The following is a 14,755-nucleotide window of genomic DNA, read 5'->3' as shown; positions in this document are numbered from 1 at the left end:
GAAGACTCGATTCTTTGCAGAATGTATCTATTTGGTGTGTGAACATCTTAACAACTGTTTTATTGCCAGAAAGGATAAAACCTATTCTTAGTTTTCATACTTTGATGCTGGCAAAAAAGCTCCCACGTTAAAATAATGTGAACACTCATCAGTTTTAATATCATGGCATAGTTCTGCAGCCAGGGCTTAATTCAGAAGGGTCTGAGAATATGTCCACGCCTGGTGCGCCAACATCCATGATTACCTCCCGGGGCTACGAGTCGCATCCCTCCCTACACGCGACTCGGGCAAGACCCTTGCCACCGCACGCAGCCCAGAAAACATTCAGTGAGTGGAGAATGAGCCCTGGCTACACCCAGTCTGGATAAAGAACAACAACTCATGTGTGTGTATGCCTGCGTTGTGTGGCTATGCCAGTAGGCATTTAAAAAAAAAAGAGCCAAAGATGTCCGAAGGCCAGCAGGAGACAGCGACATCGAGCACGAGTGAGGGAGAGACGCGCCTTGCACGCACGCAGGTATGGGGTCGACAGTCAGTGGCGACAAATTGTTTTCCTTCCAAAAGTCCAGTCTCTTCTCCGATAACACGTGTTGTTTTCATAACGCGAATTGGATAGAACGCGATGAATGTATAAGGGAACACGTTTTTTAAAATATATATAACGCGGATGCGAATTGGATATAACGTGATTAAGCGAACAAAACTACGTCGTGAGAGTCGGAGCAAGAATCACACAAGTTGATGCTGCTGGATGCTTCCAGGCGCTACCCGCGCGCCTCCGTCTATGTTCAGCCTGCGTACGCATCCCGCGTGTTATCGCGGACTGTGCTTTACACTACATTACATATTATTTATTATAACGCGATTTGTCCATAACGCGGTGTTCTTCTGGAACGCAACTACTTCCACCACGTTGTAGGAGGACAGACTGTACATGTGCATGAAAATGAAATGCGTGCACATCTACACTTGTGTAGTAGTAGCATACGTGCAGGCAAACATACTTGCGCTCATACATACAGTCACAAAGGTAATAACATAAATTACACACACACACACGACATACACAGCCACCGTGTTGTTACACTGTTTAGAGTTGTGTATGGTTTATTAGGCAACGGACTAACCACGCAACGAGACATTGATTCAGATTTTTATGCTCGGGATGCAAGCATGGAATCACGCTTGTAATAAATAATGACTTTCAATCTACGTGCACTGTATTACATTGGATTATGTGACTCGTGCATGGGTTCACCACATTGTAATTTTTTTCAAATTAAATTTAATCGTGATCCCCAAATTATGAGAATTCATGGAATGTTTATTAATAGTTTCGTGGCTGCGACTGCACATATGGTAACTGCAGTCAAGTGTTGAGCGTCACGTTCTCATATTAGCATTTGTGTGAACTCAAAGTTGATGCTCCATGTCCAAAGTCATCCAGAGTAGTTCCTTTACCATGCACATCTGCAGAGGTTGATTTCTGCACCGATTGTGACTTTGCTTGAGCCGAACTCGCTTAAAATCAGAATCAGAAGTTTTGTTTCCAGAGCAAAGCCCATTGAGCCAAGAAGCTATTTTTGAAAGGGCAACTCATCGGGCAGACAACATCAAAGAAGCATTCCACAATATGGGTCACCGTGGCTATATGTCAACACGTTCGCTTAATGCGATGTGCTCCGTAGTTCTTTAATGTGTGCTCGTTTAACAGAATCTGTCGGAGCAAACTTGCCAACCTTTTTTTATCTCTTCGCCACAGAGCTCGCAGGCGGTGCCCGAGGATAGGATGCGCAACCGGGAGGTCAGGCGCATGAAAAACAGGTCCACGTCTTACCGCTGCACAACGAACGATTCATTTTGTCGAATTATATTTTGCACTTCACTCGTGATTTTGCTCTTCCGCCCCGCCACCCCTCTGAATGCTCCCCTGCGACTTGCAGATTGGATAAACGTTGAGGTCATGTTTTTGCAGTCAGTAGTTGTGCGCTTTTTTTAAAGGTTCATCTTAAATTGTGTGGGCACACACAGAACAAAAAAAACCGTGCTTGCCATTCTTGGCGTAATTTAGAGTTTTACACTTTGTTAGGTCACGTGTGTGTTTATTGTGAGGAGCGGTAGTGCAGCGGTTAGCGCGCTGCGCTACGAACCTGGCAACCCGAGTTTGATTCCCGCTCATGGCCACCACCAGTGACGATTATCTGAACCAATCCTGGGCCTCCCCTAGGTCGACTCAGCCTCAAACGAGTACCTGGTGTGGTGTATACACATCCCCACTGGGGATACAAAGGCGGCCGGGCGTAGTGCTGGCCAACCCACCCCCTCGTGTGCCGTGCCAGCCTTCATAGGTGCTAGCTAACAGCACTTGCCCCAACAGTCTGTTCAGGCTATACGGGGGATCTTCGTATTTTCTTTCATCATGCACGAGTTGTATGTTTACCCGTTGTGTCTGTGTACGTGCACGTGTCGCCTGGCTACCCAGGGAAGCGGTCAAGGAATGCCGCCGGCGACAGAAGGAGTATGTGAGGTGCTTGGAGAACCGCGTGGAAGTGCTGGCGGTGCAGAACAGACAGCTGCTGGATGAGCTGTCGTGGCTCAAAAACCAGTTCGGTTTGAATCCTGGCAGCGCTGGGCAGTGAAGTTGTCCGTAGTTGTGCGGCCTCGCGTCGAGCCCGCAATCACCCGGAGTCCAAAACAACGCTTCCGGTTGTCAAGTGTGAACTTTATTTATTGGGGTCTATTGGAAATGTCCTATAAATAAACAACTGACTCTAAATATTCCAATCATTTTTGGATGCCTGGAATCAATATACGCGTGAATTATGGGTTCTATGATTGTGGTTTGGCCCTGGTAATTGTCTGGAATTCTTGTGCAGATGTCAGAATGTTGGACAAGAAACATTCCCGGCTTGGATGCAGGGGTGCCGGCTGCACCGATGGTTTTGTGGCTTTATTCTGAGGAATTGGTTACGCGTGAGGCTTACCCGTAGCGCACTTTGTTTCGTACACATTTTTAGAGCCAGTCATACAAAAAAATGTGCATTTACCGTAAGATCCGCGGAGCGATCTTCCACGAGATGTTTTTGAGTCAGCTTCGTGCTGGGAGTGCGTGTTCTATTCCCGCTCACGGCCAACACCGGTGGTGATTATCTGAACGGGTCCTGGGCCTCCACCTAGGTCGACTCAGCCTCAAATGAGTACCTGGTTGGCTGTGGTAAAACATTGCCACTGGGAAGACAAAGGCGATCGGGCGTGGTGTTGGCCACCCATCCCCTCTTGTGCCGTGCCGGCCTTCATAGGTGCTCGCTACCAACACTTGCCCCAACAGTCTGTTAAGGCTATAAGGGGGGGTCTTTGTCTTGTCTGTGCGTGCGCGCGTGCCCCGTGTGTGTGAAATTGTGGTGACTCATTGCGCCGCTTCCGATAAGCAAGCCAGCACCAGGATGCAAGGCAAGTGGAAACGAAACTGGAGTCTTCTCCATTTATGTAACTTTATACTTACTTGTTTCTCTGGACGGTGTATTTGTTTACAGTTTTACATGCAAATGTAAAACATTTCTTATGAGTTTAATGATGCTTCCCTTTTTTGTTGAACCGTAACACATTTCATAACACTGACCTTTAGGGGGGCATTGAAATACGGTGCATTGTGCTCCGTCTTAGGAACAGCTCGACCTACGAACGGTTCTAATTGCGTTCGTATGTCGAGGACTTGTCGTGCAAAGCTCGGCGAAAGGTGATTGACAGCATGGGTGTTTAGTTGATTAGGTTTGTCCACTACTGTTTAATTGTCAATAACGATAATCATACAGCACATTGAGAATTACAATGTCTAAAACACGCAGCTGCAAGGCAGGGTATCATTCATTAGGAATGTTCACACATACCTATGTTATGCATCGGCAAATGTGGTCTGTATTCGAAATTACATCATTCTGTGCGTGAAATGTCTAACACTTGTTTACTTGTGTAGTGTAAATGTAGGCATTACTTGGGGGCTAATGACAATATGACAAATATTAGTTTTAAAATCAAGCAAAATACTAAGAACGTTGTAAACATTGATGCTCAAGTTAATGTCGAGATTCGTGAAGTTGACTGAATAAGTTACATGTTAATAGTTAACAAAGTAAACACAAAACATTAATAGACTTTTTAACACTCGTAATTATACAGCATACAACAAATGACAGTCTTAATGTTATTGACTGGTCTTGCATGTCTGGATAGAGCGTGACTGCAGTGGCACATGGTGTAAAACCACTGGCTCAAGTCCCGCTGAGTCTCTTGTCGCCGGAGTTAGTCCATCATCACGCAGCGCAGAAGCAGTCGTGAGATCAGCGCTACGCACCCAGCAAGTCATTAGAATTTCATTTGCATAAACTATCAGCTTTATCTGTGTCACGGGTACGATAAGTAAAACAAAACACTGCTATCATTATCTGTCTTATATGAGAACATGTGAAAGGTTGATGTTAAGAGCAGTGGCTCATTAGATCGGAGGGAGGAGGGAAATTGATTTGACTTATGGTTATCACACTTTACATTGCAGCGCCTTAGAAATCATAAATTAAGTTGAAATTAATAGTTTCCCATTAGATACTGGGCCCAATTTACACATTGCTGGCAAATGTTACTTGTCGTGAATTTTGGGGGAAAAAATGTCTCCACCAACCATGGCCATTTCATGAAGATTAAAATATGGCTCGGTGAGTAGCGACACATCTTCAAAGAGTAACAACGGTGTTCATCATCAATGTCTGCGAATGCAAATCTGGTCATTTGTCGACTTTAAAGTGCTTTAGACACTGCAGCGTATCGTCCAAACTTCAACGAAGTTAAACTCTACCCTCTGCTCAAAAGAAGGATTATCAGCCTGTTATATGTTCCTCGTTATAGATATTATTATTACTATGTTATAAGGTGCAAATTTTATTTGTGCTCATGTGCAACTGCCAATGTAGCCCTGTATTTAGTTGTAGATGCTTGTATAGTCCGGCTCCATTGCAGTCATCGCGAGCTATCCGATACATATATCTGAAGTGAGCCATCACGTAAAGTACCCTCAAATGCTTCCATGCAGCACGTATACATCCCATCCGAATCCCCGTGTCATCCTCTACAAAGCATCATCCTGCAGCTCACTCGCAACTCATCCGACTCAGAACCCTTGGCTCATCCCATACAAAACCCTCAACCCATCCCTACATAGAACCCTATTACTTCATTAGTCATTAGGTGCAGCTGTGGAAATCAACTCTACACAGTTGCACGTAATTGTTTTAATCGATATGTGCAATCATAAATTAGTTTATTAAATATTAAAACCCTCACCGAAACTTTGCCGTGTCTGTCAAGTATCGCCTTGGGAGGTGGGGAGGTGAGGTGGGGGGTGGGGGGGGGGAGGTGGGGGGGGTGGGGGGGGTGGGGGGGGGAGGTGGAGAGGTGGGTTGGGTCGTCCGCTGCCTCGTCTCCCGGGAGGAGTTATTGGGGTTGACGTGGTGTTGGGGGCTCTAGGGATGTGATGGGGTGGGAGGGGGGGTTAATCCCGAAGGTCAGAGGTCGCAGCCTAGGCGTTCGATCTCGTTGAGGCAGAAATCGAGGTCCTCCCGTCGCACGCTCGGGGAGATGAGGATCATGCGGAAGAAGTTGACGCGGTCACCGTGGGGCTGGTAGCCGACCATCATGGACCCTGCGAGCATCATGCGTGTCTTGATGGCAGGGGCGACCTGTGAGAGGGAGGGAAATTGGGGAAAGGGGTAGGTGGGTGGTGTGGTAGGTGAGAATCGATGAGTCGAAAAGTTATTGAGTAGGTGAGTGAGTGGGTGATTTATTGGATGAGTGAGTGTCTATATGGATTATAAGTAACACACTCCCACCAATATCACCACCAAAATCACCAACAATATCCCACCAATATCCTACCAAGCACAACCACAACCACGGAACTGGCCAACACCATTAACTACAACCACAATTGCAGCAACTCCTCTCACCAAACACCAATATCATCCCAAGCATCGTTCTCATCATCTATTACCACAAACAGCATTGCTGCCACCAACATCAACTACCAACCACAACCACTCATCTCAAGCACTTTACTATCTTCGTAAACACCAACTCTATGAACCCAAATTTCATCATAACCAACCACAGCCATTAACTACAACCACATCACCGCCATCACCATCACATTAACATGGTGTGTGTTAATGTGCGTGTGTGTGTAGGTAGCGGTAGTGTAGTGGCCAGCGTGCTGCGTTACGAACGGGTTAAATTCCCGGTTACAATCAACGCTTGTGATGATTATCTAAACCGGTCCTGGGCCTCCCCTAAATCGACTCAGCCTCAAATGAGTGCCTGGTGTGGTGTGTAAACATTCCCACTAGGGAGACAAAGACGGTCGGGCGTGGTGCTGGTCATCAACCCCCTCGTGTGCCGTGCCGGCCTTCATAGGTGCTCCCTAACAGCACTTTCCGCAACAGCCTGTTAAGGCTATACGGGTGATCTTTGCCTTGTGTGTGTGTGTGTGTGACCGTTCAGCCGCTCACCTTGTCCAGTTTCTGCCAGAACAGCTGCCCCCTCGGCTGCCCCCTCATGCTGGGCGGGATGAACCAGAAGCAGACGTTGGTGCCCTCGGGCTGCAAAGGAAGCAGCCACGCCAGTCACTCTGACTGCGTTGCCAGACTGGCGTAGGCGCATCACGAGTAGCCTTGGCCATAGTCAGATGGATACCGGATGTTGTGCACTGGGGCGTGCAAATATTTGCCGAGCCAGACAGACCCGCTCGAATTTGGTTACCCAGAAAAGTCTCACTGAGACTCTTACGAAGGCTTTTTTTTCAAGAGGGTCTCGCCGCATTGGGATGTTTGGCCAATTTCATGAATGGGTGGCTTCATGTTGGGAAGGATACGGACGACCCAAAGGAAATTCATATTTGAGAGGGTAACGCTCAAAGGTCAAGACAATCAGATTCACGGACCGACTTGCTCTACTGCCATCTGGCTAGCCCAGTGTGGTCTGGTGTTTGGGAATCCCAGACTTTGAGTATGATATCTGTCCATATTCGAGGTTATTTGGGTTAGATCGCGTAAGGTTTGTCACTTAAACAAAGCAGGACAATGAGGTACTAGTTCAGCACACCGGTGTGATAGAGAGTAAACTCACAACATTTACCACTCGAGTACCATGATGTTTCACTGGTAATTACAACAATCAGCCTCATCAGGCGATAGCCAAAATAATAATATATATATAACGATTAATGTTCTACCTGTACCGATATATTTAGGCAGATGATGGGAATAACTATCACCCAAGAGGACTGTTTATTAAAAAACTCAACTAAACTTTTTATTTGACCAGGTAAGGCCCACTGAGCTGTATAGCTCTTTTTCAAACGTGACCTGGTCACAAATGATAGTTCAACAAAAGTGGCTTATCGCGTGGAAATCTATAGCAGCCAAAATAATCTAAACGCGTGTTTCTAAATGTGGAAGGAAAAATCGGAAGGAGGACTCGGAGAAAAATCCACGCAACTACGGGGAGAACATGCAAACTCCAAATATACAGGCGTCAGGGTCTGGATCGAACAGACAACCCCTTACGTTTAGTTTGTGTCAACAACAGCAGTGTCACCATCGCGAATGTGAATGCGTGCGCAAGGCCCGGCATGCTCGCTGCCACACACCTCCATCAGCAGCTCAAATCCTTCCTTGTCCTTGATCTCATCAGCCAGGTACCTGCGCACGTGACACGCGACCACGCATGCAGGCGAGTTCAAGCCGCTACCCCCACATCGCTCCCGCGAGCTCACACAAGTGTAGCGCACAGAGAATCGCATCAGAAGCCATCAGCCATGATCACTCCACTGCTGGGCAACTTTCTACAAATGGCAGTGCAGCCTGAAACACAGTCGCCAGTCACTTGCAACTACGATTTCCATCAAAAACCGAATGATGTAACCAGAGTCGAGCTGCTGTGGTGCTCAACCAAGGCGATGGGACGGCACTCACATCCGCGGGCAGCCTTGAGCCAGTGGTATAAACGTGCTCTGTGAGCACGTGCTCTAAAAAGCACTCCTATTTACAAGTGTCATGTCCAGAAAAAGTGTTACAGTTGGTTACATTCTGTAAAAGCCATCTGCTTGGGTGCACTCTACACACGCACACACAATGGCGGAGCTAGGAGTTTCAGGTAGGGGGGGGCAACCCCTCCAGCAATGAAACATGATAGAGGAGTTGTTAGTAAGTGAGGACTTGTCCCTTGATTTTTATTCGACGCGTGTGCGGCGATGGCGCAGCCATCGATCGAGGGTCGAATTCGAACCGCGTCGTGTGATCGGCATCGCGCTCGCTGAAGGTGTTTGCCTTCAGGGAAGTCGTGGACTGTATACGCAACTATGCACAATTCTGAGTCACTTATAACCGCTTTGCCGTTATTTCCAAGAATGGACTCAGACTATTGTCCTATCATCTCATAGAGTCCCTGGCACGTAATAATATGCTACACAGTGGCAGTGGGGGTCGCAAAATGTCGATTTATTACTAATAAACCCCAATGATCCGATCGAAATTAGGGATTTCGATCGGATCATTGGGGGGGGGGGGGGGCACGTGCCACCCCACCCACCACTGGCTCCGTCAGTGCACACACACACACTCTCTACAATTTACTTCAATGGCTATCTTGACGAGGTCAACCTTGTACGAGAGTCCTATAAGCTCAACATCTTCCCTCAGAATAAACTCTCTGACTCTCATACGGCGACCAAAGCCAGTCCCAGTCTCAGTTTCAGAACGGCTGTCCCAGTTTCCCAAAATCATTTAGCGAAAATTGCGATTTCTGTCCGGGGTTAGACACTTTCCAGTTTCATGCTCCACTTATGGACTGATCTGTGGGTGGAGCTTCCCGAGCAGTCGGCGGGGCTACAGCTAATAGAAGATGAGCTCGAGGAGGGCTCCCTGAGCGGTGGGCGGGGCTACCTGAGCTGTGGGGGGAGGGGCTACCTGAGCAGTGGGCGGGACTACCTGAGCTGTAGGCGGGGCTATCCAAGCGGTGGGCGGGGCTACCTGAGCTGTAGGCGGGGCTACCTGAGTGGTGGGCGGGGCTACCCGAGCTGTAGGTGGGGCTACATGTGTAGTGGGTGGGGCTTATGAGGGTAGGTGCGGGGTCCAATGTTAAGGGGTCACTCACTCACTCTGAGGGGCAGGGGTCCTGTTTTGTAGACGTGGGGTGGAACTGAGGAACAGGAGGGACCGGCCGCTGGCTCACCAGCTCTCAGCTGGTTGAGCCTCCCAGAAATTAGGTACACCGCACGTACGTACGTATGTACGTTGACATTATTTCACACCGTACGTAGCCGACCGTGCTAATCGGAGGTGCGACGTGGAAGGACAATAAACTAAACACACACAAAAATTACCGACAGATGGCAGGGGAAGGTCCCAAATCTAGCAGTTGATTCACAAGCAGTTGTGAATAGTTCAGTTAGAATGTATAAAAAATTAACCCGTAAAAACAAAGTTTTTCACTATAAATCCTTTATATGCGTGGCGGCTAGAGTCCTCTCGTCCTCTGGCTTGAGATGGCTGCCACCTATGGGTCAGATGATTGCCTGCCACCATTAAGCAATTGGTAATTAAATATATATATTTTTTTCCTAAAAAGTGTAAAGTTATGGAAAAAAAATTTCACGAAAATAAATTGTCACGCACAACGAGTCTGTGTGCAAAATGTCAGCTCGATTGGATCATGGGAAGTGGGATAAAAAACGACCGAAAGATTTGCACGGTCGTAAGCGCGCAAGCAAGCAAGCAAGTGAACTTAATATAAAGGATTTTAAAACCTTTGCTTCATCAGAAATAAAATCCCGGGCCCCATTGTCTTCGTTATTATCTACCGAGGGACAGACTAAGTTGGGGGGCGTGCTCTGTAGACGGCACGCTCCGTCACCTGGCGCACGCGAAGGCGCGGTCGACGCGCGCTTCCAGCCCGTGCCGCCCGCACGCCTTCCACGCGAGCCACAGCTTGAGGGCGTCGTCCCTCCTGCCGCACTGCACCGACTTGTCGCCGGGGTCGTGCGCAGAGTCGTAGCACTTGTCCGTCTGGAAGAGGTACGAGGCACTGGCCGAGTGGCAGGACCGCAGCAGCCCCTGGAAAAGGCGGTGGGGGCGGGGGATAACCGTGGACCCCAGGGGATCCCAGGATTAGCAGATTGACGGAGGAAGAAAATTCCCGAGTGCTTAGACCGACGATAAAACGGTGAACCTTTGAGCGTAGGCTTTCGCCACCGATGTTATGATCCGTTACTGATTGTGTGTCGTACACCCGCCACCATCCGGCACAGCCAAAGAATACAAGTTGTCGCGTGAAAAAAGCATTCTTACTTAAATGTAACGGGTACGCTGCTCCAGCGCACGGCTGGGGGATGTTGCAGAGCAATCCGTGCACATCTTACAATTTGGTATGGACGTTTCACTGGTGGCTAGAACCAGCATCATCAGGCGATTTCCATAACTGTGAAAATGTCCTGCAGTTTTGAGCCTTAAATAGGGAGTGCGATGTATCAGGAAGTGATTTAGAGAGGTTAATGTATCCACGAATTACAACGTTTCGTTAGGTTATAATACTGTTAATTTTAACATGTGTTAATATAAAGGCATCGATACGTATGTGGGGAGTAAGGTTAGTCATAAGTTATTATACATACTAATTGGTCAGTATTGTTAAAATACTGATGTTTGTGTTTCGATCAATGTAAATGTACTTGTTTAAGGTTGTCATGTGGTTATTTAACGATGCATTTCTCAGCCGCGCTCAGCCTAGAAGCCCAGCTTGGTTGATATTATTGTTGTCAATTTAAATCGATTCATCATAATCAATGGAATGTTCTTGTTGGCAGGCAACTGTCTTGGTGAGTATTCGATGTTCCTTTGGTGTTCTTTTAATCTTGTGCTGACATTTCATCCCATCCCATTGGCCCAGTGAAGTAATTTGCCACGCGTGCTAAGCCAAAGTCACACACACACCCTGATTCAGTCATTATATGACTGGGATGTAGCGCAGTGGTGAGGGCACTGTGCTACAAACCCGGTGACCCGAATTTGATTCCTAGCCATGGCAACATCAGTGGCGAATTAAATCCGAATCGGTCGTGCACCTCTCCTAGATTGCCTCAGCCTCAAATGAGTACCTGGTGCAGTGTGTAAACTTCGCCACTGGGGAGGCAAAGGCGGCCGGGTGTGGTGCTGGCCACCCACCCCCTCGTGTACCGTGCCAACCGTTATAGGTGCTCGCTAACAGCACTCGCCCCAACTCTGTAAAGGATATACGGTGCAACTTTGACTTTGTTGTATTTAACTACGTCATGTGTGCCGTGTGTCGTCGCAATCTCCGTGCTCCGGTTCTGTGCGTGTGGCTCGCTTCTCGCACACAGCGGGAGACAAGGGATGGAGCTGCGGACGGAGCTCACGGTGTCATCGCGGAGCAGCAGCGCGCAGCACTGCAGTCCGGACATGAGCATCTTGTGCGGGTTCCACGCCACCGAGTCCACCCTGCGTGCACAGCGGCGCAGATTCAACCAGGTGCTAACCAAAGCCCTAAAACCATGGTCATAAGCCTAGCTCTAACCCTAAACCGTAGCCTAAGTCTAGCTTTGAAGGTAGCTATAAAATTACGGTGGCGAGATGTTAACTACCTCGCCTGGTACACAGGAGGTCGTGGTTTCGAACCCGACCCTGACGCCTGTATATTTGGAGATTGCATGTTGCCCTCGTGGTCGCGTGGATTTTGTCAGGGTCCCCCGGGTTTTCCCTCCATATTTAGAAACGTGCGTTTAGAGTATTTGGCTGCTATAAATGCCCACATGCTAAGCCACTTTGTTGAGCCATCATTTGCGTTAGCCAGGTCACTTCTGAAAACGAGCTATAAAGCACAGTGGTCCTTGCCTGGTAAAATAAAATAGTTTAAATAGTTTTAGTTTATATCCCACGCCTACCCCCTAACCCATAGCCCAAGTCTAACACTAACTCTAGATATAGTCCAAGCCATCACCCTACTCTTAGCTCTCAGGCTCGTACACCAAGAGCTCTGCTATCCGCCACCTCGCCGTCCGGAATGCTGCACTTGCTGGCATCTGTCATAGACGGCACGTATCCAGATTTAAAAAAAATCCGATAATTCAACTGGCATCTCTTATGAGATGCCAGTCATAAGAGATGCGCTGCTAACGGAGGCTTCGGGGACGCTGCTGCCGAGTTGGTGGCAGCAGCGTTCTTGCTGCGCTAGTATCGTGACTTTGTGCACGCGTGCCCCATGTGTGTGCAATTGTGGTTAACTCATTGCCCCTTCCGCCAAGTAAGCTAGCATCAGGAGTCAATGTAAGGGAATATAAAACAGTTTTTTTTCTATTTCCTTTATTTTATGTTTTATTTACGATACAGCATTTGTTTTACAGTGTTGCATGCAAATGTTTCTTCTTAATTATGCGTTTAACAACGCTTCCCTGTTTTTGGATCCGTAACACGTTTCTTACCACTGACCGTACGGCATTTAAATAGCCTGCCTTACTATGCTCCGACTTACGAACCGTTCAACTTACGAACGTGCTCTCAGGAACCAATTGTCTTCGTAAGCCGAGGACTGCCCGCAACTGTACTTTAAAACTGTTCCATTTCCTCTCTACAATCGACTTGGAATGCTCTACTACAACTGACTGGTGTGTTCGTCTGCAAAATAGTATGTTATAATGTTTTAAATATCATAGTTGAAATATAGGCTTCGTTCCTTTCTTGGAATAGTACTTGGAAAATTCGGTGAACCCATTACAGTAGAACCCCTCTTAACGAGCACTCCTGTTAACGACGGGCCTCCATAGAGGCCAATGTGTAGTGTATAGTGTAGTGTATAGTAGTGTAGTGTATAGTCGTGTGTAGTGTACTCTGCACACTCAAGAGTACACACACACACTGAGAGTACACTCACACACACTGAGAGTACACACACACTCACACTGAGAGCACACACACACTCACACTGAGAGCACACACACACTCACACTGAGAGCACACACATTCACACACTCACCTGTGTACACCGTCGAGCAGGTGGCGGTGTCGATGGGAGAGCAGCGCACTCCCTCCCCACGACGCCTGCACGCGCATTGGGCAGGGCGAGACACACGGGGAGGGAGGGGGACACGGGGAGGGGGACACGGGGAGGGAGGGGGACACACGGGGAGGGAAACACGGGGAGGGAGGGAGACACACGGGGAGGGAGACACGGGGAGGGGGACACGGGGAGGGGGACACGGGGAGGGAGACACGGGGAGGGAGACACGGGGAGGGAGGGTGACACACGGGGAGGGAGACACGGGGAGGGAGACACGGGAGGGAGGGAGACACGAGGAGGGAGACACGGGGAGGGAGGGAGACACACGGGGAGAGAGACACGGGGAGAGAGAGACACGGGGAGAGAGAGACACGGGGGGAGAGACACGGGAGTGAGACACGGGGAGACACGGGGAGAGAGACACGGGGAGGGAGACACGGGAGGGAGACACGGGAGGGAGACACTGGGAGGGAGACACGGGGAGGGAGACAAGGGAGGGAGACACGGGAGGGAGACACGGGAGGGAGACACGGGGAGGGAGGGAGACACACGGGGAGGGAGACACGGGGAGGGAGGGAGACACGGGAGGGAGGGAGACACGCGGAGGGAGACACGGGGAGGGAGGGAGACACGAGGAGGGAGACACGGGGAGGGAGGGAGACACGGGAGGGAGACACGGGGAGGGACGGAGACACGGGGAGGGAGACACGGGGAGGGAGGGAGACACACGAGGAGGGAGACACGGGGAGGGGGACACGGGGAGGGAGGGAGACAGACGTGGAGGGAGACACAGAGAGCGAGAGACATGGGTAGAGAGACACGGGGAGAGAGGGACATCCATGGGGAGGGCGACACGGGGAGGTTTCTGAGCACAGTCCGATTACCAATGCACCACCGCTCACCTCAAACATATCTGGAGGGTTTATTTGAACCGGGTCTGGCTCAGCCATCCAGACTATAACAATAAAGCAATTTATAACGAGCGCATATTGACAAAACGACAGGCGAACAACTAAATTGCAACTCTGAGGTATGGAAACAGGCTCAGGATCCCTCGTACGCCCGATCGAACAGATGTACAGAAGAGCCTTCAACAGTCTCCTGAGAATGGGGGTGGATTGAAAGCTGCTAAGAATGTGCCGACTCCTACCCCTACATACACTTAACCAGAAATAACGGACTCTCCTTCGGCAGAAACCGATGTCTGCATCACATTCATGACGATTAATTGTAATCAACTACTCCCAACTCGCACATCCTTTGGACGCGACCATCCATGCGTCCGTCCCTTCCCTCCAGCCAGCAAAACTTTTTTTAAATAATACGGCCTGACTTAATTTGCCACATTCCATACAGTTGTCAGGAGGGAGGGTTGATGTCCGAGTGTGGTTGGCGGGGTCCGGCAAGGGAAGAGGATAGAGGGGGCCGGTAGTGGTCAAGCATGGGGGGGGGGGGGGAGGAGTGGACATGCCCCCCCCCCCCCCCACAATGAGGCGTTTGCTCTCACGTCCACGTGCAGCCACAGGCCCCGGCGCTCGCACGTGTCGGCCACGGCGCCGATCGGGTCGAACGCGCCCAGCACCGTCGTGCCGGCGGTGAGCACCACCATGAAGGGTACAGCACCCTGCACGATTGGGGGGGG

The 14,755-nt window shown here is 49.4% G+C and overlaps 2 protein-coding genes across 2 annotated transcripts; one reads left to right on the top strand and one right to left on the bottom strand.

The window, feature by feature from the left end:
• Nucleotides 1-425: 425 nt before the first annotated feature.
• On the top strand, nucleotides 426-3,449 carry LOC144720834 (cAMP-responsive element modulator-like). Its single transcript, XM_078597909.1, has 3 exons — nucleotides 426-517; nucleotides 1,763-1,824; nucleotides 2,483-3,449. Exons 1-3 carry the CDS (start codon nucleotides 446-448, stop codon nucleotides 2,637-2,639), a joined length of 291 nt encoding a protein of 96 aa, XP_078454035.1. The 5' UTR covers nucleotides 426-445; the 3' UTR covers nucleotides 2,640-3,449.
• A 2,021-nt stretch (nucleotides 3,450-5,470) lies between these two features.
• Nucleotides 5,471-14,733, bottom strand: LOC144720833 (acidic amino acid decarboxylase GADL1-like). The gene is made up of 7 exons (XM_078597907.1): nucleotides 14,621-14,733; nucleotides 13,090-13,154; nucleotides 11,477-11,558; nucleotides 9,958-10,157; nucleotides 7,694-7,745; nucleotides 6,555-6,644; nucleotides 5,471-5,729 (listed from the first exon to the last, which is right to left on the bottom strand). The coding sequence occupies exons 1-7, from the start codon at nucleotides 14,720-14,722 to the stop codon at nucleotides 5,556-5,558; spliced, it is 765 nt and encodes a 254-aa protein (XP_078454033.1). The 5' UTR covers nucleotides 14,723-14,733; the 3' UTR covers nucleotides 5,471-5,555.
• Nucleotides 14,734-14,755: the final 22 nt, after the last annotated feature.

Source organism: Lampetra planeri, chromosome 10, assembly GCF_965212315.1.
Source record: "Lampetra planeri chromosome 10, kcLamPlan1.2.h2, whole genome shotgun sequence".
Classification (NCBI taxonomy): domain Eukaryota; kingdom Metazoa; phylum Chordata; class Hyperoartia; order Petromyzontiformes; family Petromyzontidae; genus Lampetra; species Lampetra planeri.
This window is presented reverse-complemented; position numbering and strand designations above follow the sequence as displayed.

Bases quoted from the DNA above. Each gene is read 5' to 3' on its own strand.
- LOC144720834 (XM_078597909.1), top strand. From the start codon at position 446: ATGTCCGAAGGCCAGCAGGAGACAGCGACATCGAGCACGAGTGAGGGA. The intron at 518-1,762 runs GTATGGGGTCGA...TCTTCGCCACAG, and splicing joins CGCGCCTTGCACGCACGCAG to AGCTCGCAGGCGGTGCCCGA. The intron at 1,825-2,482 runs GTCCACGTCTTA...CTGGCTACCCAG, and splicing joins GTCAGGCGCATGAAAAACAG to GGAAGCGGTCAAGGAATGCC.
- LOC144720833 (XM_078597907.1), bottom strand. From the start codon at position 14,722: ATGGTGGTGCTCACCGCCGGCACGACGGTGCTGGGCGCGTTCGACCCG. The intron at 10,158-11,476 runs GTGAGCTCCGTC...CGCCTTTTCCAG, and splicing joins TGCTGCTCCGCGATGACACC to GGGCTGCTGCGGTCCTGCCA. The intron at 7,746-9,957 runs GTGACGGAGCGT...TCACGTGCGCAG, and splicing joins CGCGCCTTCGCGTGCGCCAG to GTACCTGGCTGATGAGATCA.